General features: G+C 48.1%; 2 protein-coding genes across 5 annotated transcripts in view; one reads left to right on the top strand and one right to left on the bottom strand.

The window, feature by feature from the left end:
* The window catches only part of GYS1 (glycogen synthase 1), a 28,071-nt gene extending 24,270 nt beyond the window's left edge, over positions 1-3,801 (bottom strand). Inside the window, exons 1-2 of the mRNA XM_083411406.1 lie at positions 3,579-3,801; positions 2,312-2,487 (exon numbers count right to left, since the gene is read on the bottom strand). Coding sequence (XP_083267532.1) covers positions 2,312-2,429 — 118 coding nt within the window. The 5' untranslated portion in view covers positions 2,430-2,487; positions 3,579-3,801. The remainder of the gene's footprint in view (positions 1-2,311; positions 2,488-3,578) is intronic.
* Positions 3,802-6,935: 3,134 nt separating this feature from the next.
* Positions 6,936-25,719, top strand: PRMT1 (protein arginine methyltransferase 1). Of its 4 annotated transcripts, XM_083411499.1 has the most exons (12): positions 7,144-7,182; positions 10,605-10,658; positions 11,905-11,948; positions 16,075-16,176; positions 16,323-16,478; positions 16,984-17,047; positions 17,774-17,916; positions 18,980-19,067; positions 19,718-19,833; positions 21,365-21,515; positions 22,048-22,169; positions 24,759-25,719. In XM_083411499.1, exons 4-12 carry the CDS (start codon positions 16,123-16,125, stop codon positions 24,840-24,842), a joined length of 978 nt encoding a protein of 325 aa, XP_083267625.1. In that variant the 5' UTR covers positions 7,144-7,182; positions 10,605-10,658; positions 11,905-11,948; positions 16,075-16,122; the 3' UTR covers positions 24,843-25,719. The 4 variants fall into 4 exon arrangements, with proteins under 4 accessions (XP_083267624.1, XP_083267623.1, XP_083267625.1 ...); XM_083411497.1 differs by lacking the exon at positions 11,905-11,948 and having other exon boundaries at positions 7,083-7,182; XM_083411498.1 differs by lacking the exons at positions 10,605-10,658; positions 11,905-11,948 and having other exon boundaries at positions 6,936-7,182.
* The last annotated feature ends 193 nt before the right edge of the window (positions 25,720-25,912 follow it).

Here is a 25,912-nt window from a genome sequence, read left to right as displayed (position 1 = left end):
AACACACCAACAAAACAGTTAAGGCAAAATGCAGTTATGTAAAACGGTAGATAAAAAGCCATTAAAACTGCTTCAGCCTGCTTAGCCCAGTGTGTCAAAAGCCTGTCCTAAACAAATTCCAGAATTGCTCAGGATCCATCATTAGCCACCACGTGCCTTTGTCGTCTGGCTCTGCTGCATTGGTGACATGGCTCGTGCTTGATCTAATAGTCACAATGGAGAGCATCTTCCATTGAATGTCCTAAGAAAAACAGCAGGCTTTGCAAGTTAAAACTAGCATCTTGAATGGTGTCCAAAAGACAATGTGGAGCCGGGACTGATGCTAGAGCACAACTGTAACATTTTCTTGGCAACCCACCCACCATCAGAAGATAGGCCTCCAAATTCTATATCCAATGGAAGTTTCCCAGAAAGTCATCTAAAACAGCCCCTTCTTGAATATACCATCTTCAGATACAAGACCTGGGATGCTGAGGTTTTTTTTAAAATGGGAAAGGAACTTGGACTACAAAAGGGAAGAAACGAATAGTGTACCTTCAGTAGCAACTCACATATTAAAGAAACATTACTGCTGTTTCCTGATATGTAACCATTAAAACCAAAGGCACACAGGAAAGAGAGAATAGACTAGGTTAATGTGACAGGGGCAGGCGGAGAAAGGAAGCACATGATGCAGAAGTTCAATTCCCCAACAAACAGAAGTTGCAACAGGCTCTTAATAGTTACCATGCTTTGAGCAGATGTTGCTTTACATGTTTATAATCCAGTGAGGACTAGTAGCTTGATTTTGCTTCAAAACCGAAGTCAGGTTTTTGTTCCTAGGCAGCATGATTCGAGGTGAGGTGGCTGAATCATGACACTGGATAGGGAAGGTTCTGACCTGACATTCAGAAGCAGCCACCCTCCTGCTTCTAGACAGGTGCCTATTTATACAAGGACACAGCAACTTCAAGGACTATGTGACATTTCAAGAGGTTCCTTATGTTACAGAACGGTGTGTGGGGTTGTGTCTGTGTGTATGTTGAGTGTAACCTGTGTGTGTGCGTGTGTGCATGAACATGGGGAGGTTGAGTGTAACCTTTCTGTGTTGGTAATATAGCTGGGGCATGCAAGGCACGTGCTCAAACTCTGGGGAAGAAGCCAGGAGAACTTTAACCTCCCAAAGGGTCGTGTCCTTAACAGCGCACATGGGAACAGGTCCTCCGGGATAGTGACAGCGCTGGCAAGTGTCCAGGATCGAAAGGAGTCTCCATCGAAGCCCACTGCCCCTTGTCCAAGCAGCACCACAGCTGCATCCTTTCAACATCATTGCACCCCATGTTAATCACTTTATAGCCTGCCAAAAGAGCACCAGGACTTCTGAAGCAAGACACATGGCAACTGATTCAACCAGAGGGCACGCTGGGTGATCATTCTACATTCTGACAGCTGACTGCGCTGGGAGCACTCAGAATAACGGGGCACTACAGCCGCCCATCAACCCATATTGCATTCACATAAAAGGGGAGGCTTTATAGCTAGGAGGAGCCATGCACAGTCATAGGAGGAATAAGGCCTAAGCTACTTCCCAGACCTGTTGATTGCAAGGAAGAAACCACAGAAGTCCATTATAGGAGGAAGGGGAACCCCAGAGAAAAGAGGATCCCTGACTTTCAGCTTCCTTTCCTCCGACACCACTGTTCCCCAAACAAGTGCCCTCCAGATGTTTTGGACACCAGCTCCCATCAACAAAGTAAATGGTCAGGGGTGATGGGAGCTCAGGTCCGACAACATCTAGAGGACATCAGGCTGTGGGAAGGATACCTTTACCCTTTCCAGCAGGGATGGGGAACCAATGGCCCTCTAGAATGATATTCCTGGACTGCAACTCCCATCATCCCTGGCCAGCGTGGCTAATTGCCAGGGATGGTGGGAAATGTAGTCCAACAACATCTAGAGGACTGCAAGCCTGCCACTCCTGCTTTAACGTCTAGGCCAGGGTTCCCCAAACTTGGGTCTCCAGCTGTTTTTGGACTACAGTTCCCATCATCCCTGACCACTGGTCCTGCTGGCTAGGGGTGATGAGAGTTGTAGTCCAACTGGTGGAGGCTATTGGCTTTCAGGACTCAACATTACTTTGCTTACAAATATCTCAGCAAGGCGTGTTCCCAGTCCCTCCTTATGCTCACCCACTAGTCCCAATTCTGCAACACCCCCACCAAAGAAAAGAACCTCAGGCATTCTGGTTTCCACTTGCCAACCTGCTCGAGCCCATCAAACACCACCATTTTCCTTAAAAAAAGAAGAAGCCTGAAAAGACATTACATCTTACCTTTATTGGCCACTTCCCAGGCCACCTCAAAAAGGATGGCATTTTCTAGGTCGAGTTCATCATCCCAGTCCTCCAATCCTGTCAGGGAGGTCACTGAGAGGCTGCGGGCGAGTGGCATGGTGCCCCAGGGGTTGAAAGTGAGGACAAGGGGTTTCGGGGGAGGGTCTAGGTCTAGCCTGGAGGAATCAGAAAAAGAAGGTCATGTTCTATTATCTAATACTATATCTATTGTTCTACTATTCTATCATGCCTAGAAGGGTCTCTGTAACTGGTGAGAATTCTAAGCATCCAGTTCTCTCAATGCACTTAAATAAAACCCCTTCCTCCTCAGATCCTAGAATTGTAGAGTTGGGGCAATCTAGTCCAAGCCCCTTAAATGCAGGAATCCTTTTCAACCCTCCTTTTTTCCACCTCAGACTACTTGGGAGTCCTGGCTCCTAGCCCACCTTCTCTAAAGCATTATAAACCAAGTTTTTGTCTCTGTGTTTGCCACCCCCGTTTTGCTTCTAAGGAACCCAGGAGTCCAAGTTTCTGCCTCCTCTCCACCCCTTGATCTTTTCGAAGGCTTGCATTTAGTCTTGAGTAACAGCAACAGCTGAAGGAGGGGAAAGGGTAAGATGGGAGGTCTGCCGGGAGCTTTCCGACTGCAACATTTAAGAGGTGGCAGGGCGGATGGGTGCATTTTAGAGAAGCTTGAAAGGAAGACTGCATAGAAATCTTCTGTATCTAAGTAGGAAGGAACAGGGGTCCCGATTTTTTCCCCTTAGCAATAGCGAGAGGGAACCTAGGCGAAGAGAAGGCGGAGTGCAGGCCTCGCTTACTCTGCAAGAGACTCTGGACAGCAGGCTTGGGATCCTTCCGGGAAGCGCGGAAAAGACTAGAATATAAGAAGGAACGTAGCGATCCTTTAAGAATCTTGCTAGGAACAGGGTGGGGGAAAGGAGAGCCTATTAGATTTGGGATCGCAGGCCTGTGGGAGCAGAGGTACAAGATTTGTTCCTCAGAGGTATTGGCCGAGGGCTGTGCAAGGACAGGGAGGGCGAAAGAGAAGGAAGGAAGGGAGAAGTAACTGTCGCAGGAATTTTGTGTGTGTGTGTGTGTGAAGCATGCAGTCCGGTTGCCATTGGGAATCGGGGGGAGCAAGAAGAGCTAGATACGGCATGAAATGAAAAGAGTCCTAGGTATAGTTATGAATAAAGCTGGATCACTGGCGATTAAAGGAAAGGGGGATCCTCGGGAGCGCCCGGGGGAATCCGGCTGTGCTTACCTCTCTGCAGCTGAGGACAAACTACTTGCTCGCTCCCCCGCACCTCCTCCCCCGCACCTCCTCCCCAGACCCTCCTGCTCAGAGGCCACACCCCTCAGTGGGCGGGGCCACGGCTCAAGTCGGACTCGCCCCCCTCGACAGGGGCAGCTTTCTCATGCCTCCGGGGTTTCTTTTTCTGCTTCTGCCCACCCTGACCCACGTTCCTTTGCCTCTCCGGCTTTCTTGATTGGCTGAGGGGGAAGCCTCCCAGCAGGCTCGGCAGCGTCTCGAACGCGTCGGAAAGGAAGAGAGGTTGTTGCAAGGTCTTAAAGGGGAAGTGTCGGCAGTGAAAGGGAGGAGGGGTTGCATTGACGATGGAAGGAGAAAGCCGAATGGGAAAGGTGGGGGGGTGTGTGTGCATATAATATGGGTACAGGGAGAATCAGGGGCGAAAGGGGGTTCCAGGAAAAATATAGGAGGCAGTTATGCAGAATAATTGTAGAGAAAAAGAGAGTTTAAGGACACACTGTGGGTCAAAAGGAGAAAGTCTGGTTGAAGGTGAGTGTGGGGTAATGATAGAGAAGGAGATTGTGGGATATAACAATGGAGAATTTGAGTAAAAGCAGAGTGGGGTGGTTTGAGGGTTAAAGTGAGATTGTGGTGTAAAATATGGGGCTAATGACAGAATCAGGTAAAAGGAGATTATGGAATAGATGTTGGAATAATGATGGATAATCAGGGTGAAAGGAGATTATGGACTAATTAAAATCTTCCTTCTTCCTCCCAATTCCTTTTGTATCATGCATCTTATTACTGATCTTTGTAAGGAGCTCTGAGAGCCTGAAGTGAGAGGGGGAAAAGTACCTGTGTACCTCTTTCTCCATGAAGCTATCCTTTTAAAATGTATTCGTGGATGTATCTTTAATGAAATGCCGTACTATGCTGTACTTTTCTGAATATATCCAAAATGTAGTTTTTAAAGAATGTAACAATCTAAATATTTCAAAATGTAGTTTTTACTCAATATTGTATCCAAAAGGCTGCCAAAACTCAATCCACCACACTGACTCCTACTGGGTCTGCAAACCATACCATGAATACACACAGATATGAGCTCAAAATAAAGCAGTCCTATTTTCCAAAAAGTATGCAAACATCAGGCTATCACACCCGAATTGATAGCAATGCAGAATAGGATTTCACATTAACATTTAAGTCATTTCCTGAACATCTTCTTAAACATCCAGCCTCACATCTGCATGCTGATTATCAGCAGTTGCGGAGGTTTTCCTGTAGATAAAGGAAAAGCCATTTTAAGCAGATCCAAAATTAAATAACACGAAGTGAGCCCTTCAGCAAATTGACACCTCCAGAAAGTTTTTCAACATCCTGCTCACCTTATGTTAACACACTCTTCACACCACTCATGTCGCTTTCCCCCCCACCTCCTTGCTATTGATCTGAGTGAAAATCAAAAGGTATAAGAATCAAGGCAGTCCTTTTGTTCAGGGTCTCTGACTCCGTGTCATTGCGTGAGCGGGGACCCTGTTGCAACAGTTTTTTGTGTTGTTTTTTCTGTTCTTTCAATAAAGATGAGGCTTTGCTTTTTCCAAATCCTGGTGTGGTCTCTGTCTTTTCCCGACCGGTACAGAGCCTTCATTTGCGCTTCTTCCAAGGCCCTATTCTGAGGCAGGGGGCCCCTTGGGGAGGCAATTAAATATTTATTTATAAATATTGCTCGATCTTGGGTGTTGGCAGGACTCTGTGAACAGGTGATTTTGGATGAAGAGAGGCACCCAAAACAGTTTTGTTGGCAATCTGGCTCAATTCAAGGGACTCTTAAGGTAGCAACATTGTTTTTCAGAATAAGCCTCATTAAGCTCAGCAGGATTTACAATGTAGATAGGATATTAATTTTTTACAGTATTATCTTTCCTTTCCTTCCATTAAGGAGCTCATGGGTGCTTACCCGTCCCATTTTATGAACACAACAACCTTGTGAGGTAGATTAGGATGAGGGATAGTGACTGCCTGATGTGTGCCTAGAAAAAGTTCAGTGACTTGTGATTAAAAAGAGAGAAAGACACAGGAGGAAAGTGTTGGAGGTTCAACCACTGTTAAACTCACAAACACACACAAAACATTTCCCTCTGAATTGGCTTGAGCCTCTTGGGGTCAGATTCGTTAGTATCTGTTATGTGTTCTCTAAATTCACCGTTCAGATTCCGGTTTGGTGAGAGCTTGTCAGATTTGAACAATTTACTGTTATCATGTAACGTGCTGAATTATTTCTCACTGCGATATGTAGAAAAAGGGACGGACGGAGCTACAGGGACACGTGCATAACCTCACATTGTCAATGGCACCCTTCTTGACCAATAGGATCTCTTTAGGGCTTCGACCAATGAGCTTTCACGAAAGAATTCCCAGGCTGGTAATGGCGCGGCCCATATAGGCCTGACACTAATCAAGGAGGCCTGTATTTGTTGGATACAGACAGTTCGCGCTTTATGAACGATAACAAAAGTACCCAATCAAACATGATAGCTGTTAAATCGACAACGAACTCGCCCAATAAGCGCTTTTGTTGAAGAGAAAGGGCTGTTGCTAATCCCTAAGTGATATATTGCCCTTCTCAAATAGAATTTGACCTTGGCCATGAAGCTTTACAACTTTTAAATCGTTTTATAATCGTTCCAGCCAATAATTGTCATAGAGATCCGCCAGTAAGTGAATGAAGGGCGCTATGTGGGGATTTAAATGTGTGAGTGACTACCAAGGCGACCAATGGCCATTAGAGAGTCACTTTATAGGCGGTCTCTCCCTCATCTCAGCCAATCGATCCAATATTCGGTTTTTCAGGACGGCTGTCTCCTAATTCCTTAAGCCATCCGGCTTTCACTCTGTGCTGCGGGAGTTTCTCATTCAGAATGTGGATTCCTTTTCGGGATCCCGCTTTTCCTTTGTCATGTTTCCCGCGTGTCAAATTATCTGAAGCGACTGAATTTGAACGCGAACGCTCTTATTTGATTGCCACTTAAATGAACCAATAGCTTCCACGTTTGAGAAGGTGGGACGAAGAGAAAAAACCAATAGCTATTGAGAAGATGGAGGCCTTTATCTTTGAATGACGCTTAGGTACACCGATAGCTATTCGTCTATCGCTGGTAAAAACCGCCTCCCTGCTACGATTGACGGCCATTTCCCCACCTCATCTAATGGCATTTAAAGCTCATGGAGTGGAAGCAACGCCCCCAGCGCTGACGGACAACTTCCCCTCCCGCTCCTTTGGATCTTTAGCCTCTGGGAGCGCTCAGAGCGCGCGCGCGCAAACGACCGACCAAGAAGCCGCTCTGCCTCTCCGAGTTGGTCCAATGGGGATTGAGCATCGGTTGATAGACAGCTATTCCTCCTTCTGCTGCCAGAGACCCGGTCAGCCTATGAAAATCCAGAGGCGGGCTTTACTTCCTTTCCCGCCCATGCGCCTTGAATGACAACGGCTCCGCCCAATGGGCTTCCCAGTCCCCTCCCCTCCGCTCAGCAAGGCTGGGGGAGCTGAGCCAGTGCTTCTCTCTTTCTGTGTCTCATTCACAAGATGGCGGAGGCTGCAAACTGCATCATGGAGGTGAGGGGAGTGAGGGAGGGCGGGTGGAGGGGAGAAAGAAAGGCGGCGGCGGGGGGGAAAGACCTAGTGGCAGCCCCAGCCCCTCTCTAGTACCCCATACCCCCCTTGCTCCCTGGGGGCGGGTGGAGTTGCTCACCTGAGACCCCTTTCAGCCCCCTGCCATTGAGCCCCCCCCCACTCTCTTGAAAGGCCCCGCGGTGCCTCGCTGACCCGGCCCCTCAAGCGCCTCAGCCCCACATCTCCCCCTTCCCTTCTGCCTCTGCTCGTTGAATTCTGCCCTTCCTCACCTCTGGGAGCCTTTTGGTGCCCTAGAGAAGAAGCCCATCGCCCCCTTTCCTCCTCCTGTGCTCATGGGGGGGGGCTCTCCCCATGGTTTTATTCACCACTCAGACCCGCGTTAGTGAGTATCAGCCTGAAGGTGGGGTGGAAATGAAGATTCAGTTGTGCGGCCCCACCCCCCGAAATATGAATAATATTGAACAAGATCTCCCGTTTGGGTTTCCCTTCCTTTTCGCTCTGCATCCGTCTTCTTCCATCCCACTTCCCACACCATAAAGTTATGGCCCCCCCCACGCTTCCCTCCCCGTTGAACATGCCTGCGCTCCTCATGGTAGCCGCATGGCACGCCTTGCCCCATAGGACCCCGCCTCCTTTGGCCCTGGGGGGGGGGGAGGCCCGTGGAGCTCCGCCCCCCGCCAGCCTCCCGCGATGTATGTAGAAGAAGCCTCGTCCCTTAGAAAGTCCTCTTTGCAACACCCCCCGGCACTGCCAATAAAAAAAAAAAAAGCATTGTTTTGGTCGGTCCCGCCGGCGGGCTGCCTCCCTCGCAGATGCTCCTTGGCCCCCTTGGGTCGCTCTTCCCAGTTTTTCCCACCTCCCCGACCACCGCACTCCCCCCCCCCCCGTAACACTTCTCTCTCCGCCCCGCTCTCCGGCCATTCGTTGCTGTAACTGAGCTCTTTGTCCAAGGAGAATCCGGCCCATTGAACTTCCAGCCCCCTTGGGATTCTTCTTAGCCCCGCAGGCAATTGACTTGCTCTTGTAATGCAATATTCCCGCATCGTGGACTGCTGGGGTCTGCGAGCTCGTGTTAAACCCCACCGTGGACCAAAAAGGAACCCCCACATTGACTCTCTTCTAACAATGGTCCCCTTTTCCTAACTGAGCAGGCCACTGCTGCTTAATCAAATCCAGTTATTCCAGAAGGAAAAAGCACCCTCCCCCCCCCCAAAAAAAAAACACCCGAAGAAATTTGCTAAACGGTCTTCCTTCCCAGTCTCCAACCTATCTGAGGTAGCGGCATGCTCAGCCTGTCTGTTGCTTCCTAATCCCCCCCCTAAATCTTTCCTAATTTTCACTTAAGCACTGGATCCAAACTCCCAAGTGGCTTGTTCCCTGACAGTTAAGGGGGCTGTTGTTGATGGAGGGTTTGTCTGTGTCCTGGGAGGACACCCCTGTCATATATGGGTTACGTGTGGGTCTGTGAAGCTGCAAGCATCTTCAGTGAAATTTGACTTTAGGAAGAGAGCGCTTATTGTGCTTTGCTTTGTTCAAGGAGGTGCCAATAAAAGAGGAGGAGTTGGAGGGAGTTTGGTAATACTGGGAAATCCAGGGGTGGGTTGGGGGGCTTCTTATGGGTTGAAAAGGTGGTCAGGGAAAGCTCTTGGAACTTAGATAGGGCTATGGTGAGCCCGGGGGCGTTGCATGTGGAGCTTCATTGGGGAGGAAAATAATAGGGGAAGTTTGGACAACAACCCATAGGCTTGAGAGGATGAGGTTAAGCTTGGAAGGATGGTGCTGTGGTGAGGGAAAGAATGAAAGTCAGATTGGAAGTGAAAGGGGGTTGTACAGTGTTGGAAGAGGAAGCTGTATGTGACTGGAAGTGGGGGAGAATCTGTGCCTGCCTTAGCAGAGAGGTCTTTCCTCAGACAGGAAATTAGTGTGTCTCCCGCCTATTTCACCATGCGGTGATCCTTTGAACAAAGGAGCACCCAGTGTTGGGACAGTGGAGAACTCCCCACACAACTCCCTGCCATGTGTCCTTATTAAAAAGGGATCAAGGCCTTACTTAGTTTGGATAAGGAAGGAGAGCTCGCTGCCCTCACTAAGAGACAAGGAGGCAGTTTGCCTTTCGATTTGAATAGGTCGGGTGCCCTTAAAAGCGGCCCCTCAATCATATCCCAAAACAGTTGCCACATTCATTCAAAGTTTTTCGCTGAACATAACGAAGCTTCCTGTGTCAGACCACCAGTCCGTCTAGGTCAGTATTGTCTACACTGGCTGGCAGCAGTTCTTCAGGGTTTCAAGCTGGGACTCTTTCCCAGTCCTCGGAGATGCTGGGGATTGAACCTTGGGTGTTCTGCATACGAGGCAGATGCTCTCAGTGAGCTACAGCCCTTTCCACTGGTGCCTGTGCTTCTGAGCCAGTGAGAAGCAATATAGTCTGGCACAGGGCAACTAGCACCAGGCTAGAGCAGAAGCTCCTGCAAATGATTCTCTTGGGTTGGGTTGGCAGCTTGCAGTGTAGATCCTATGCGTTTGTGGGCTTTGAAAATAATGGACATATCTGCAATGACTATTGAGAGTAGTGAAACCGAATGGCGGGGGTGTTAAGCGGAATGGTCCTGAACAGGAGTGCTGAATGACAAGTGGCGGTCACATCTTAAAAGATCCCATGCAAACAGTATGCCATTCCTTTTTCATCTCCATACATGGCCATTTCTAGCCATGTCTATGCATCTTTGCCTATTAGTCCCATGTGGAGATGTTGTCCCAAAACATCTGGATCTCATACCTGGCCCTTCATCAAGGGGAGCGGAGCAGGGAGAGTAGGAGGCAGAGGGGGAGCTATTGTTGAATTTTCTGGGACGGGTGTGTTAACAGAGCAGCTTGGCAGGGCCCTTAATAGCTTGGCATAGCAACCTCATTGGTATTTCAGAGGGGTTTTGTTTTCTATTTACGGCATGAGATTGTGGTAATCCTGTAAGAGGGCTTTTTTGGACCAGTAGCGACCTTGTTCCATGTGCTGCGGTTATCATAGTGGCTGATAATAGAGTGCATGCATTATTTGGAAGGTGGGGTGCCTGCCATTCTTCACACCATAAGAGAACCCCTACTGAGGACAACCTTCCCCTTCCTTGCATCTGTCTGCCTCTGTTGCCATGGCGATCTTGAGACCAGTACCTGGCTCCGGAAGGAGACCCAGTCTTGTTAGCCACCTGTGGCAAACTTAGCAGGAGATTCCTTTGACACACACCCCTGCCCACCCTCACAGTCTGGTTTTTGTGTCCTCAACCACCTTTTTGCCACCTCTTCTGACCCCCCCCCTTCCCACCCCCATCGTCAATTAGACCCAGTCTCCGGCTCAGTTCCCGTTGAGCTTTGAATTGACCTTATTTCCCTTGTTACTCTCTCTCTCCTAGAATTTTGTAACCACGCTGGCTAATGGGATGAGCCTGCAGACACCGCTAGAAGATGTAAATATCCTTTGAGTTCACGAGGGCTAGACTAGTGCCCAGCCCTGGGTGTGGGTGAGGCACGCTAGCCCTGGCAAAAGAAAATCTATTTTCCTTGCTATGTCGCCAGCTTGGCGGTGCATCACCCAGTCACCCCCTTCTCTACCTTGCACTTGTCCTCTGCTAAAAAAAATGCCTCTGTAGTTGCTCCCATGCTTTTAAGAGGCGTAGAAGTATTGCCCTTCTTCAGAGCTGCTAGGAATAACCCATCTCATTTCCCATGAGTTGTAGATGTAGCCACATTCTGCCTCCCCCCTCTCTCCTGCCCACTTGCCACCCCCCCCCCCTCTGCAGAATTGGTTTTTAATCCCTACAATTCTGGCTTGCTTGTGTACATTATTTGGACCACATCATTAATATTCGCTGGTGATTTTGACTTGTTTTACGGTACCCACTCAGTCCAGAAAGCTAAGTGGCACAGGAGAGAAAAGAGTGGGGGGCCCTTGACCAGACATGTTTTGTGGAATGGGTGTTACTAATCCACACTGAGGCTATGGAGCCAGGTCACAGTTGTTCTATTTCAGACGGTTAAATCTGCTGATAATGCGATCTCGCGTAGTCTGGAGCCTGCTCTACTTTTCATCCAAATATTTTATATATGGCTGCAAATGAAAGAAAACGGGTAGTTTGGTATACAAAAACCCGGGTTTCTGCTTTTCAGAGAGAAAACGAAAATGGAGATTGTGAGGGGGCGGTCGGGTTGAAGGTTCAGGAACCTCTTTGTGGGGAGGGGGAGTGAGAAAAAAGAGGATTTCATTGCTGGTCAGAGAGATGGAACAGCTGTGCTCAGCCTGGCTGCTTGTCTTTGCCCGTGGCTCCTTCTTCCAATGCGCTAAACACCCATTGTCCCTCTAGTGTTTTCCGAGCCTTTCTTCCCGATACACACTTTCCCAATTCTAATACAATGCCATCCCAAAATCAGGTCAAATAAATCCTGCAGATTATTTTTGGGTTGGCACTGGGGGTGGAGGATGGGAAGGAATTCATACTACAGATTCCCCACCCACCCACCCTCCATTCTTTTTCCTTTTTTTAAAATCCAAACTGTAAGGAGGCTGGTTCATTTCCAACAGGCATGCAATGTATGTTGAGCATGGAGATATGTGGGGCAGGGCTGCATATGGACCCATGTGGCTCTGGGGCATGGGTGAAGGAGCTGGGTGCATTTGGGAGTCTTGACTCACTCTTTCCTTAACTTTCGTTGCAGCTCCTCACTCCTGGGGGCAGGTGGGGGGTAGAGCAGCTCAGGAGGTAGGCCTACACTGGAGCAGCCTGCCATCCTTCCCCTGGGTTGGGGTGAAAATATTGGCCCTAGAGTGGAAGGGGTGTGTGTGGAATCTGGGTCCATAGGTATTGTGGAGCTAAGAAGACTGAAGTAGAGAGTCTTGCTGGATTTCTCCCAGACTTTTTTCCAGTCACAAAAGTGGAATTGGTGTGCTGTGGTTGACCCAAAGGGGGGAGAACCCAATGGTTTGTCACTGAGACACACACAAACCTGACACTTAAGTGCTTTCCATCCCTGCACAGAGCTGACTCCTAAAAATCCAAGGAACAGGATATTGGAGCACCGTAAAACAACAGGTGTATTGCAGGCAGAAGCTTTTGTGAACTGCCGCTCACTTTTGGCGCACTTGACATGGCCTCTAGTTCACAGGATTGCGTGCCACAATAACGTTTGCTGTCCTCTGGATATTGTTGGTCTCCCATCAGCTCTACCCCAGAGGGCCAGAGGTTGAGAGCTGGGAGTCCGCATTCATCCAAAGGGCCAGAGTTTTCCCACCTGTGTTTTAGCAGATGGAATGGGAGCTGCAAGTGAATTGCTAAATTTAAGGGGGCTTACACCAATTTTATTTTGACTTAATTTTTAAAGGAATATTTGGGGGGGGGGAGTCGAAGAGAAAGAGTGACCCAGGTATAGAAGAGGCCATGGTGGAAGATTTGCAACAGGAAGCTTCTTTATTCCAAATCAGGCCATTAGTCCTTCTGGCTAAGAAATCTCCAAGCTAACAAATGACGACTCTCCAGGGTTTCGCAGCGAGGTCTTTTTTCCACCCCAGCCCAACCTAGAAATGCTGGGGATTGAACCTTTTTTGTGTAAAGCATGTGCTGGACCACGGAACTGCAGCTTGTCCTCATTCAGGCAGGAATGAGAGAAACTTCCACCTGCCCTATATTTTATCTGTTCAGGAGGTTTATATCCCACCTTTCAATCCCAGTAATCCTCAAGGTGGCTTGCAACAGATTGTCTGGGGAATTTCAAACACCGGTCCACAGCATCTGCAGGCAGAACTGGGAGAGACTTCTTCTTTGAAACCTTGGAGAGCTGTTGGCAGTCACTGCAGATGATATTGGGAAAGATGGACCAATGGCCTGATTGTAGAAGGCAGCTTCCTATGTTCTCCACCCGCCCTGCAACCAAGCCTCTGTTCTTTGCTCCATGGGGGAAACATCCTAGCATGTCACAGCAGTCTAGCTATGGGACTTTGGAGGAATACATCCGATGGGGGCTTCCAGCATTTACTTCCGAAGACTGTTTTGGAGCAGGCTCAAACACCCCCACCCCCTGCTGAGTGACATGCTTGGAAATGCAACTTGTGAATGATTTGAGGCCACACCTCGTGCAGTCCTATGTTCCGATCTTCTCCTGCCCCCAGATTTGAGCAGGAGACCTCAATCATATGGAGCCTAGAGAAGTGAAAGTTAGGACTGGAACCTTGAAATCTGGTGGTTGCAGCAGCGGTGCAAAAGCGGTCCCCTGCTTTCTCACCTCACAATGCCTAATGGGGGCAGGGGATGCAAATGTGGTTTTTTAAAAAGCTAGAATTCTAATTGACGCAGCGGGAACATAAACATCCCTTTGTCCTAATAATAGCTTATAATGGATTCTGTTTTTAAATGAAGCCGTCTACTTAAAAGGATCGTGAAATATTTTAAGTTTTTCCTCAGAGGTTGTCAATTAAAAGCCAAAACCACAGAAAGTGCATCAGTGCTTCTTCTTTTTTTAAAATATGAATGCAATCAAAGTTAACCAGTCCCAGCGTAATCTGAGCTAAATGAGCTCTCTATCCAAGAATAGGCTTTGGTAATCTCTCAAAACAGGGCTAATCCACTGCGAGCACACACGCAAAATAGACCTGTGTGATCTTGATACGGGCCGGGAAGTAGTTTTGTAAATCGGCCCCCAAATGCAAATAATTCTGGTATGCTTTAGGGTTGATATTTGGCCCCATTCCAAAGCCTGTCAGCAACACTGAGAACCCAAGACACATGGAAGTGTGAGGGTGTGCTACATATGGAAATAAGATAATTAAGCTTTCATTACCCTAATGACTTAATGTTGAAGTGGAAGGGAGAGCCATGTAATTTCTATTGCAGGCAGAATGATGGGCTGTAAGTCAGAACTTCACTTTGAGAGCCGCTATTGGCATTTAGTTTTACATGGGTTTTCTATCCCAATAGGAGTATTGCAGTTCCATCAATGTACACAATAGGTTTTTCATATTTTCCTAAGCAAAACCGAGATACCTAAAACACCCTTGATCCCTTCCTGAAGGAGCTTATCTACATCCTAGTAATTGGGGTGATAGGGGACGCGGGTGGCGCTGTGGGTAAAACCTCAGCGCCCTAGGACTTGCCGATTGCATGGTTGGCGGTTCGAATCCCCGCGGTGGGGTGCGCTCCCGTCGTTAGGTCCCAGCGCCTGCCAACCTAGCAGTTTGAAACACACACACCCCCCGGGTGCAATAGGGACCACTTACCAGCGGGAAGGTAAACAGCGTTCCGTGTGCTGCGCTGGCTCGCCAGATGCAGCTTGTCACGCTGGCCACGTGACCCGGAAGTGTCTTCGGACAGCGCTGGCCCCCGGCCTCTAGAGTGAGATGAGCACACAACCCTAGAGTCTGGCAAGACTGGCCCGTACGGGCAGGGGTACCTTTACCTTTACCTTAATTGGTGTGATAACAGAAGAGCAAAAGATTAAGGGATCAGAGTGGCATGGGCCATAGGTCCTTTGTGGGACACATGCATTGTGTATTTAAGGTTTGAGGTTCAGTCTCTGAATTGTGTCAGAATTTCTGGTGGTTGGTGGATGGGCATGAGACTGCCTAAAGAGCTGCTGTCCTCTACAGCAGGGCCCTGTCTTATATATTTGTTGGGCATTTGTGGCTCATTTCAGTAAAATACTGTACCAGGATTTAGACCCTGCACAGATACGAAGTTGACTCCCCGCCGTTGGTGTAGCATAGGATATGCACCCTAATTCATCAGTTGAGTAAAGAAATCAATTCCCTGCTGTTGCTAACCTCCAGCTAGGCTGTTTCAACTACAGTGTCCTCAATAGCCGCCTTGGCAGGGTCAGATTGGTCGTAGGATTGCCAGTTGCTGACCCTACAGCTTGCAAATTCAGGCTTATAAAAGTCAGTTGTAGTAAATATGTCTGCAAGTAAGCTGTTAAGTGCTAGTCTCCCCCCTCCCCCCTTTTGCTTTTTAGGATACAAATGATTATCACATGTGGGCTGGTACTCCTGGGTTTGGGGTGAGATGTTACTTCTGAAGACTATATCACCTGGCTCTTAGAATAAAGGAACTGTCGCATAATTGGAATATATAGTTTATGGGGAAGAGGAAAACCAGTCGCAGATATTTCCAAAAGGCTCTGTTGGTCCCTTGGAACCCCCCCCCCCCCAAAATGTATTCATCCTTCAAAAATGGAATTACTTTTGCAGATGTGATGATCAGAAACAATTGACACTATAAAGCAGTTGGTTTATCAATACTGCTACCAAAGGCAGTCACCCAACTGAAGAAATTTTAATTGAGTGATCGGTGAAATTGGCATAGGTGTGCAAATGGATTAAAGGAATGGTCTCAAAGGGGAAAAAAGGCCTATTTCTTTTCAGCTCGTTCATGCATGTTTGTTGCCTCTTCTGAGATGATGCTGGCTGCATTCCTCCTCCTACATATAGGCTGTAATGTCTGTTAAGACAGCACTTGCCGGTCTGAATTTTTATAAGTAGTTGTACTGACTTTTTTTTAAAGAAAAAACTGCCCAATTCTGTCGGGGTCATCTTTACAGTAAAATGTTTTGAAATTATCCAGCCAGTTAATTGATCCAGCAAGTTAATTGACTATCAACATTGTAACCCTGCCCAAATCAATCAGGGGCACCTTTATTGTAAAATGTTTTGAATTTATCCAATCTATTAATTAACTGTAATCATTGCAACCCTGCTGCCAGCTGAAGAATCTTAAGACAAAAAGAATGAAAGCTGATGGGAATGACTCTGATGAAGAGGTTGGGGGGATGGGGACTTCTTATATTGAGAGATCCTGCCTGCATGGGCCTGTTTCGCCTTAACTGCCTCTTGTCTTTCACCAGGTCTCGTGCACCCAGCCAGAAAGCAGCGGCAAGCCAACGGCGGAGGAGATGACCTCCAAGGATTACTATTTTGATTCTTACGCCCACTTCGGGATCCACGAGGTGACAGAGAGTTGGCTGGGGCATGGGTTACAAAGCACCTCCTTGGCGCAGGGACCCATTCTTGCCTGTCCAAGGGGTGCTTTTGTGTAGATGGATTTTGTGAAAGTTGACTGATGTGCCTTCCTGCCCTTTCTCCCTGCCCCCAGGAAATGCTGAAAGATGAGGTGCGCACGCTGACCTACAGAAATTCCATGTTTCACAACCGGCACCTCTTCAAAGACAAAGTGGTCCTAGATGTTGGCAGCGGGACCGGAATCCTCTGCATGTTTGCAGCCAAGGCTGGTGCCAAGCGGGTCATTGGGGTGAGTGAAGTGGCCAGTGGCTGGTTGGTCCCTTTGCTTTCATGAGGGGCGGTAAGCATAAAAACACAAGCACTGGCAGGTTCTATATAATCTGTTGTGGTGCTATGTGGAGTGAGCATACGGGTCTGGAATTTAGTAGGGAAGGAACTATATTCTCCAGCCACAAAACCAAATTCTGTTGTGGAAACCAGTCATGCCTATTAAGAGTGTGCTTGTGTTGCCAGCCTGACTCTCTGTTCCTTTCAGAATTTGGGAATGTGGGACAAGGTAGCTGGACCTTGGGAGAAAGCTGAGATTGGAGGAGAGATTGGACATTGCTGCCCTTTTGTTTGCTATGTTTTGCTGCACAGCCCATGAGGACTAGAAACATTATTTACCTCTTTAGTTTGCAGTAAACCTGGCCCCAAAGAGCAAGGCAAGAAGGGAGAAGTATTTTTACTTTTTGTGTGCTGTACGAACATATGTGAATATCCTTTCTCTCCTTTTGGTACTACCCTCTTAACAGATTGAATGCTCCAGTATCTCTGACTATGCTGTCAAAATTGTCAAAGCCAACAAACTCGATCATGGTGAGCTAATTTTGTTTTACATTCTCCCTTGCCCTTTAAACATCTGCAATATCGTGCACCTATATCAACCTGTTTGCTGCTACCTGTCTCTTCCTTCCTTCAAATCAATTGTCGAAACCGCCATCATCTTTTAGTCCTTCTCCCCGACTAAAGCTAAGCATGAATACAAGGAACTGAATTTTAACGCACACCCTTTCCCCCTGCCTTACTTTACTTCTACCTTCTTCATCTGTGCTGAATGCTAGGCTGTAAGCTCCATTGGGCAGAAGAAGAAGAAGAAGAGTTTGGATTTGATATCCCACCTTTCACTCCCTTTAAGGAGTCTCAAAGTGGCTAATATTCTCCTTTCCCTTCCTCCCCCACAACAAACACTCTGTGGGGTGAGTGGGGCTGAGAGACTTCAGAGAAGTGTGACTGGCCCAAGGTCACCCAGCAGCTGCATGTGGAGGAGCGGAGACGCGAACCCGGTTCCCCAGATTAGGAGTCTACCGCTCTTAACCAATACACCACACTGGCTCTCCAACAGCAGAGATCCGTTGCTGTTGTAGCTCTCCCAGGCACTTTGTGCATTAATTCTTTGCTTGGGGAGTGTCATGTTTTTGCAAGAGCCCCCGTCTGACATCTATTGACTAACATCTATTAATATGAGGAAATCCCATTGCTGCCGCTGGCTTGCACCTCCTTCCAGTGCAGCCCTTACATTCTTGTTATGTTTCTCTGGTGAAGTGGTGTCCATCATCAAGGGCAAAGTGGAAGAGGTGGAGCTGCCTGTGGAGAAGGTGGACATCATCATCAGTGAGTGGATGGGCTACTGCCTCTTCTACGAGTCCATGCTCAACACTGTCATCTATGCCCGGGACAAGTGGCTGGTGAGTCTCTGCCCTGCCTTGTTGCTGTGTCTGCAATTCCTGGGTCCATACTCACACTTTCAAATCTCCTGATGTGCTGATAACTGAGTGCACCAGCCTCTTCCCCCCTTCAACCTTAGACACGTAGGGGCAGAATGGTTTCTGTTGCTCTCTTGGCTGAAAGAGCAGTTGAGATAATCAGCTCCTCCAACCTGTTGCCCACCAAATGTTTTGTAGGTTGTGGTCCAAAACATGTGGATGGTGCAAATTTGGGGCGGCTGCTTATTAATATCCCAGGTTCACAAATCTGATCAGCTGGACAAACACCCAGTAACCAGGACTTTCAATATGGTGTCGGCTCCTTTAACAGTGGGACTGTGTCATGCCTTGTATACTGTGCAGCTTCCCAGGTCCTCTGTTTTGGAGCCAAGAGCTGTTCCTTATGGGGACTCTGCTTCACAGAGGGCAAGTTTTGTCACTGGCCCTCGGTCATAAGAACAACCAGCTGCTGAATTAGACTATGTTCCCTAGTTAGAAGGGCAGTATGCTCAAATAGCTTTTAAGAATGAGGGGAAACGAAACCTCATCAAGGGGCAAACTGGCCCCAGTGGGGATTTAGAGCCACTTCCTATTGGGATGGTCTGAGGTGTGGAAACACATTTGGGACACATTCTTCCATGGTAGCTCTAGAAGCAAGTTGTGTATGTGTGAATAGTGCATGGTACTGCCCCAATCTAGGATCAGCCCTCAGGAAGGCCATAGGAAAAGTTAAACTTTAAGTTCTATACTGTAATAACTTGGAGTGTGAATGTGTGACTTGAAACTTAGCAGCAAAGCATGACGTTTAATTATAGTCGCATTTTTCTAACAGCTGCTTGAAGTCTAAAGCTCTGCAGTATGTAAATTGAATCCAGACCACTTTGTCATAATTCAAATCAGGATGGTGTTTGAATTGAAGCTCACACACATTCATCTAGTAGTGCAGCACAAGGAATCAGTTTCTCTGGACAGGGGAAAATTATGGGCACTATAGGGCTGAAGTGAGTTGTAACAACTTCCTTCACATATTTCTTTTTTGTCCCAGACCCCCGATGGACTCATATTTCCAGACCGTGCTACACTGTACATCACAGCTATTGAAGACCGGCAGTACAAAGATTACAAGATCCACTGTAAGTAGTAGGCGGCACCACAGTGGTTTGCAGGGAACAAGGCCAGGCTCAAGAGCTCTCCTAACAAGGAAGACAAGGCTGACAAGTGCAGGTGTCGGCTGGGTGCTATAACTGAAGACAAGCTGTACCTTCCAGCTTGGTTTGGAGCAAGTATTTCTCTCCGCTTGTAAGGTGGCCCAGCCCAGTGGCTTTCAAACAGTCCTCTGGGGATTGGTAGGTTCTCCAAGAGAAGATGAATAATGGGAAACAAGCTTCCCCAAAAGGCAGCAAGTTCAAAGCTGCGGCTTCCTGCGCCTTGGGGTACATTCCACAGCAGCATAGGAATGTGGAGAGTGTTCTTGGGTCAACCCTTGGTTATCCAGGGGAGCCACCAGGCCTATTGGGCCCCAGTCAGCAGTTTGTCTGCGCATCCACAAACTTGTCCTAGAACCTTCTGCAATGTCCAGGGGTTCTGTGGTGAGAAGCAGGGTGGGAGGTGCTAGAGAGATGTCTTACAAAATAGCTCCCTGAAGGTTCACAGTTTTAAAACTCTTAGACTAGCCATAGGTGGGGAGTTTGGTCTGTTTCTTGATGCTGTGCCCCTCTGTTTGGTCAGTTGTTACGGCCTTCCAGGATCTGACTTCACATCCAACCTTTGTCTCTTGCTGCAGGGTGGGAGAATGTCTACGGCTTTGACATGTCCTGCATCAAAGACGTGGCGATCAAGGAGCCCCTGGTGGATGTTGTTGACCCGAAGCAATTGGTCACCAATGCTTGCCTCATCAAGGTACTACTAGCTGAGTGTCACAGCCCCGAGCTAGGGCTAAGCTGCTGGGAGTTTGTGAGATGCAGGAGTTCCCAGGAAGAGTGCCAAATGCCAGAGCTAGCAGTCTGTCAGGTCCCCTTGCCCTTACAGACGTGGGACAGATGCTACAGCAAGTAGGCTCCACAACAAGGAGAGGGCTTGTCCGCTGGGAGACTGTCCTCACCCAGCCCCAAATGCATACATTCTTTATACACTATGGCAGATGACGTCAGCCACCTGACCAGGGCTGCAGGTAGCAGGTACCCAAGACAATACAAAGTTCCTCTTCTGGGCTTTTGAGCCCAGCATCCCAGTTCATCCAGATAAGGGCACCATGAAAGTTAAGCCAATTAGTGGATCAAAGCATATATAAACATACATGAGCTCCTTGAAGGTTCATTTTGAGTGCCAAGATGGCGTAAGTACAGCTTCCAGAGCAGTTCGCCTCTGGTACCACACAATGAGACATGTTGCCCTTCTGCCCAGGGAACTCCATGGCTGCTGCTGAGAACCATGTCTCCTGCGAAAGGCAGTTTGTCCACTGGTTATGCTCTTGTTTCCAGGCCAATGTGCTTTTCTAGAGGGCATAATGCACAGCAAAAGGAACCTGAAGGTTTTGGTTGCTTCACTTCCTCCCCTTATTGCCTGTGTTGCTGCTGCCTCTTCAAAACTCTTCACGGCTCACTAGGTGGACTGAAACTCTGGCTTTCATAACTTCAGATGGATAAGCACGGAGCAATGGTGATATGCAAAACTTTAGGGGAAACATGGTGCCAGTCCATGGGGTTTGCAGGATAAGTGGGAGGGCAGGTGTGAGTGTTTAGCTGTGGTGTGTGGCGCTGCAGGCTGTTTTCGCCTGCCGTTGCTGTTGGTAGTTCAGCTTTCCTGCTTGCTCCTTTTTTTGGCAGAGCACCTGCACTCACCCTCATTGTGACACAACTGCTATGGACTGTATTAGTTTATTGTTACGCACGTGGAGCAGATGGCCCACTAATGGAGTCTGCAGGCAAGAGGTTGCAGCCTTGTTGTTCTGGTGGGAGGAGATGGATGGATGGATGAAGAAACAGCACCACAAAAGGAATTGACAGCAAAATGTTGCAGAGCCTTTCTTGTAAGGCCGTTGGAGGCCAGTGAGAAAGGTCTCTCCTCAGAGGAGTGGGAGAGAATCTGTCAAACCTCTCACAGCCAGCTCAAAGGCCAGAGCTGACCCAAACACAAATAAACAATGAGTAAAGCGCAGTCCTCCCTTAACTCTTTTTTAATGTCTGTATTTCCGCTTGCTTCAAAATTCCCCAATATGATGGACCTTCCCCTTTGTTTATAGATGGCCCTGATTTGATTGGCACAGGGGCACAGAAGTTTGCTTCTTAAAGGAATGATTAGCTTTTAATTTGTAGTGTTGGGTTAGTAAAGGGCGAGGATTATTTAGTATGTTCTTGACCTCATTTCTTGCTGCTTCTCATGCCTTCTCTTTATTTTCTTTCTTTCTCTCCTCCTCACCCACGGTTGGCAGGAGGTGGATATCTACACGGTGAAGGTGGAAGATCTCACCTTCACATCACCCTTCTGCCTCCAAGTGAAGCGCAATGACTACATCCATGCCCTGGTCGCCTATTTCAACATAGAGTTCACTCGTTGCCACAAGCGCACTGGATTCTCCACCAGTAAGGGGAACGACCTTGGCTTGAGGAGTTAGCAGGGGAGCGGGCGGGCTGGTGGTCTGGTTCTGCCTTTCCGAGTATACTTGAAGCAGGGTGGGACTTGGTGGCTGCATCTAAAGGGCAGTAGAACTTTTGGGTTTCTAAAAATCTGCTTTTAAGAACTAGCTGGTTAACAGACTACTTTTAGCCTGTACTTTTGGGAAGAATGTGCTGTTGCTGGCAAGCAAGGAGCTCAGTTGAAGCCAGGAGCTAGTAGTTTATGAGGCTGGGCTTTTCTCCCAGCCTAGAAATTCTTGTAGCTTTTGCCAGGTGGGAGCTTATAAAGCACAGTTGGGGGGAAGCTTGAAGGCAAGGAGGACGGTTCAGTTCTTTTGGAAAAGAAGTACCTGAGCTAAGAGTACAGCTAAAAGTATACTAAACCCAAGCAAACTATAGGGGACACTGTGTAGGGCCTGTGTCTCTTTCCCTATGTCTGTTCTATCTCCCCACCCTACACCCTCTGGCACATTGTCCTCACATGGCTGTTGCTCCCCAGGTCCTGAATCTCCCTACACCCATTGGAAGCAGACAGTCTTTTACATGGAGGACTACCTAACAGTGAAGACGGGAGAGGAGATATTTGGCACCATTGGCATGAAGCCGAACGCCAAGAACAATGTGAGTCGAGGACTTTGGTTCTTAACCCTATATATGCCCCTGGCAGCATCACTTCCTCTAATGGCAAGCAAGGGTGGTGAGCCGGAAACAAAGCCCAAATGGGGGCCACTGAGAAGTAAGAGGGGGAGAAGTAACTGCGTGTCGGTTTGCAAAATACTTTAAGGAAATAAAGCAAAAAATTATTAGGGAGGGCTGGGGAAGGAGGAAACTCCAGAAACCAGTCCAGTGCAGGCTGAGTAGCAATGGAGTGGGGAGGGTCAGCTGGAAAAAGAGTAACAAAAAACCTGAGGGTGGGAAGTGGAATGGTTGGCTGGAGGAGGAGCATGGCTTGAGCCTGGATAGGAAAAGGAGCCACTCCATTTAGGTGGGTGAGGATTCATGGCAATATTTTGAGGCTGGTCCCACATACTCAGTTAAAAATCAACCCCAGCTGTGTGTGTGTGTGTGTGTGTGTGTGTGTACATGTGCGCATCCACGTATATACATGCATGCACACGCAGGGAATGCACCACATAACTTGTCAAGAGTTGTTTTGTCTTGTTCATTTGGTAACAGCCACTGTGTTGAGACAATACCTTTTGTACCACAGGCAGTGACCCATTTGTGCAGGGGTTCCATCGCTGGCCCCCATGTGCGTCAGCAAAGCGTACCTAAGTCCATCCCGCCCCATTTTGCCCTCTTCCAGGTCCAAAATGACCCACGTGTTGGCAGTTGTGCAACAGTTGAACTTGCAGAAAATGGCCACCTCCTGTAATTGCACACTGTTAAAGAACAGAAATGTATTCAGTGATGCAGAGGTAGTAAGGGAAGGCTCTGGGCCCACACAAGTTGCAAGCAGACACTTCTGTATCTTCCTCTTAAGTCCCTGTGTATATAGGTACTCTTTCTCTCTTTCTCTCTCTCTCTCCCCCTTCCCTTCCGTGTGTGTGTGAGAGAGAGAGGGGGGGGATTTCAAGGACTTTAAAAGTGCATTAAACTGAAGTAACTGGTGAATTGACTATGTTTGATGGGAGACAATATGTCCTTAATCTGGGCCAGCCCTTTATTACCCCAGCATTTTTATGACTCACAAGGACTGGGTGGCTGCCAAGCCTAGGAATTCTGTTGCTTCCCGGCATAATCCGGGCTGGAAGTTGATCTCAATAAATCTCTCCATAGGAGCCTCTGCCAGCGGACTTTCTCCCTCCCTCATTTATGTGTCTGCCCATGCTGCTTAAACAGTCTAGCTCCCTCTCCCCAGCCCTGTCTCTTCCTTCTCAACTCAGTTTTAAATTCCTTCAGTTGCACAAAGCTCGAATAAGATAAACACAAGTGAACGTTTTAGAACTTTGACAAACTAGCGTTTACAATTTTGAGGAGGCGTTAGTCTTTTGTTTTTATACTACTACTTAATAAATAACGATAGATTCTCAGTCATAGGGAAGAAACTGTTCCATCAGAAACACTGAGCCCGAGTGAAGGCCTTTTTTAAACAGGTGAGGTGCCTGTGGCCTTAGAGATGTTGTTTGACTCCAACTCCCATCGGTCCCAGTCAGCATGGCAAATGGTCAGGGATTATGGGAGTTGAAGTCCAGTGACATCTGGAGGGCTATAGGTTTCCCACCCCTCATCCAAAACGAAGCATTGATGACGCTTGCTCAATATTAGTGCAGCCACGCTAAATGCCTGCTCCGAGTGGGCATCACGAATCATTGTTCAAAATGCTTCTCTGGTTGGTCAGGGAAATACATGGAGTAGCATTGCCCTAAGTTGCTTAGGGCTCTGAATAATGAAAGAGGCCATTAAATTTGGCCCAGTAGCACATTGGCAGCAATGCAGTTCTTCCATGCCTGGGCCACTCTGACCAGCTCACCCAGTCTGGGCCATAGTTGCTCATTGACTTCAGAAAGTCACATTCTTCCCAGCCAACTTGGCATTCAGCTCTCTAACCTTTCCTTTTGGGGGCATTTGGGGCAGGAAGCCATCCAGTAGGGCTGGGCGACATCTGGTTTTCAACATTGTGATATATCGCCAGCTAAACATTGTGATATACTGATATATCACAATATCTGAAATAAGGGTGGAGCTTAGTAGAGGCATTTCCTGGCATCACGGTTTCCCCCGCATTGTGATTTTTGCATAGCGCATGCACACACACACAGTTCGCAATATATTGCCAGGTCAAAAATTATGAAAGTGGTATTACAATATGGACTTCAACCTGGTTGTGGACCATACATCACCCAGCCCTACCATCCAGTGGCATCAAGAGACGGGTGCAGTATTGGAGGGGGGGACATGGGGCAAGGAAGTGGCACGCAGGGTTGCCGAGAGGTTCCAAAGCTTGGGCACACATGCTTTCAATGTGGTTATGAGTGCTCCATTTGTGTGACCTGGTAAACGCATCTGTTGTGGCCGGGGAGCACCCTCAGGTGTTGAGATGTGGAAAGGAGTTAGCTGCATTTCCAGCACTGTACTTAGGAGGTAAAGAGGGCAAGCCATGCCCTGGGGGCACGGAGGTAATGTGAGGTTTGTTCCAAGGGAGTGTACCTCGGGAAAGAACACTTTGTGACAAACGCACCCCTTTCCTTTCTCTCCTCCCATGTGCAGCGAGACCTGGACTTCACCATCGACCTGGACTTCAAGGGCCAGTTGTGTGAGCTGTCTTGCTCAACGGATTACCGGATGCGTTAGCCCAGCCACCCCTTGCCAGATTTTTTTTTCTCCTCCTCCTCCTCCAACTGACCTTGCAACCCAGAGCTAACCCTCCCTGTCGTCCTGTTTAAGTTGGTGTCTCACTAATTCATTTCATTGTGTAGTTCCTTGTTGCTGCGACTCTGGGCCAGCAAGGGGAGGGTCAGTATTAGAGGCTAGGGGGAAATAGCCAAGACCCCCCCCCCTCAACCCTGTTGCCCCTCATTTTCAAATCTTCCTTCCCCACCCGCAACCAACCTCCCCTCCTCCAGGCCAGGAGCCAAGGCTGTTAGCACAACTGAAGACACAGGTGGTTTGTCCATCCGTCCGTTTGTTCTGAGGCCCGAGTGCCGACAGCAGACTTCCATCATGAATTTCTTTTTTAAAAAATAATAAATTTTTTTTTTTTGGTTAGTTAAATCATTGTTGGTATCACCTGCCAAACTGTGTTGCCCAGGATCCTCGTCCCTCCTCTTGCCCTGTTTTCTGGAGTAACTGCTCCTGACGATATCCTCTGCTCCAGTGTAAACGCTGCTCAGTTTTTTGAAGGGTACACACTTCTATCCAGTGCCCAAGTGGGGGAGGGGGTGGGGGTTCCCAACAGGTTTTTATCAAGAGGGCACGTGGAGGGGTGGAAAAGGCATCTCCCATTTTGTGAGTGTTAAGTTTTTTTCCCCACTGACGGTTTTGTACTCCCCCCCCCCCTTTAACAATTCCCTGTTCGGATCTGTGGGAGGGAGTTGTGTGGGGTTTTTCTTTTTCTTTTTTAAATCCCTTGCCCCTTCGAAAGCTGACATCGTGTGACTGTTTCATAACTTATGGTTTTTATATGGTTACATTCATGAGGGAAAAAATAATAATAAAGAAGTTGAAACCACCTCTTTTACTCAAACATATTGCTTGCCTGATTGCCTTAGGGCCTCACTGCTTGTCTCTCCCCCCCCCCCAACCAAACCCCAACAACTGTGTGGACAGAAGAACAGAAGTAAAATGTAAGGTGTAGGACTCTCGAACCAGCTGTCGAACGTCACAAGGCGTTCACACACAAGGCTACACACACACAAAAATGA

Source organism: Podarcis tiliguerta, assembly GCF_965153285.1.
Source record: "Podarcis tiliguerta genome assembly, chromosome: 13".
NCBI lineage: Eukaryota > Metazoa > Chordata > Lepidosauria > Squamata > Lacertidae > Podarcis > Podarcis tiliguerta.
This window is presented reverse-complemented; position numbering and strand designations above follow the sequence as displayed.

What these genes read in the sequence shown, in the direction of transcription:
- PRMT1 (XM_083411497.1), top strand. Translation starts at nt 7,153, where the DNA reads ATGGCGGAGGCTGCAAACTGCATCATGGAG. An exon ending in AGCCAACAAACTCGATCATG is followed by an intron (nt 17,048 to 17,773) that starts GTGAGCTAATTT and finishes TCTCTGGTGAAG; the next exon opens with TGGTGTCCATCATCAAGGGC. An exon ending in ATGCCCGGGACAAGTGGCTG is followed by an intron (nt 17,917 to 18,979) that starts GTGAGTCTCTGC and finishes TTTTTGTCCCAG; the next exon opens with ACCCCCGATGGACTCATATT.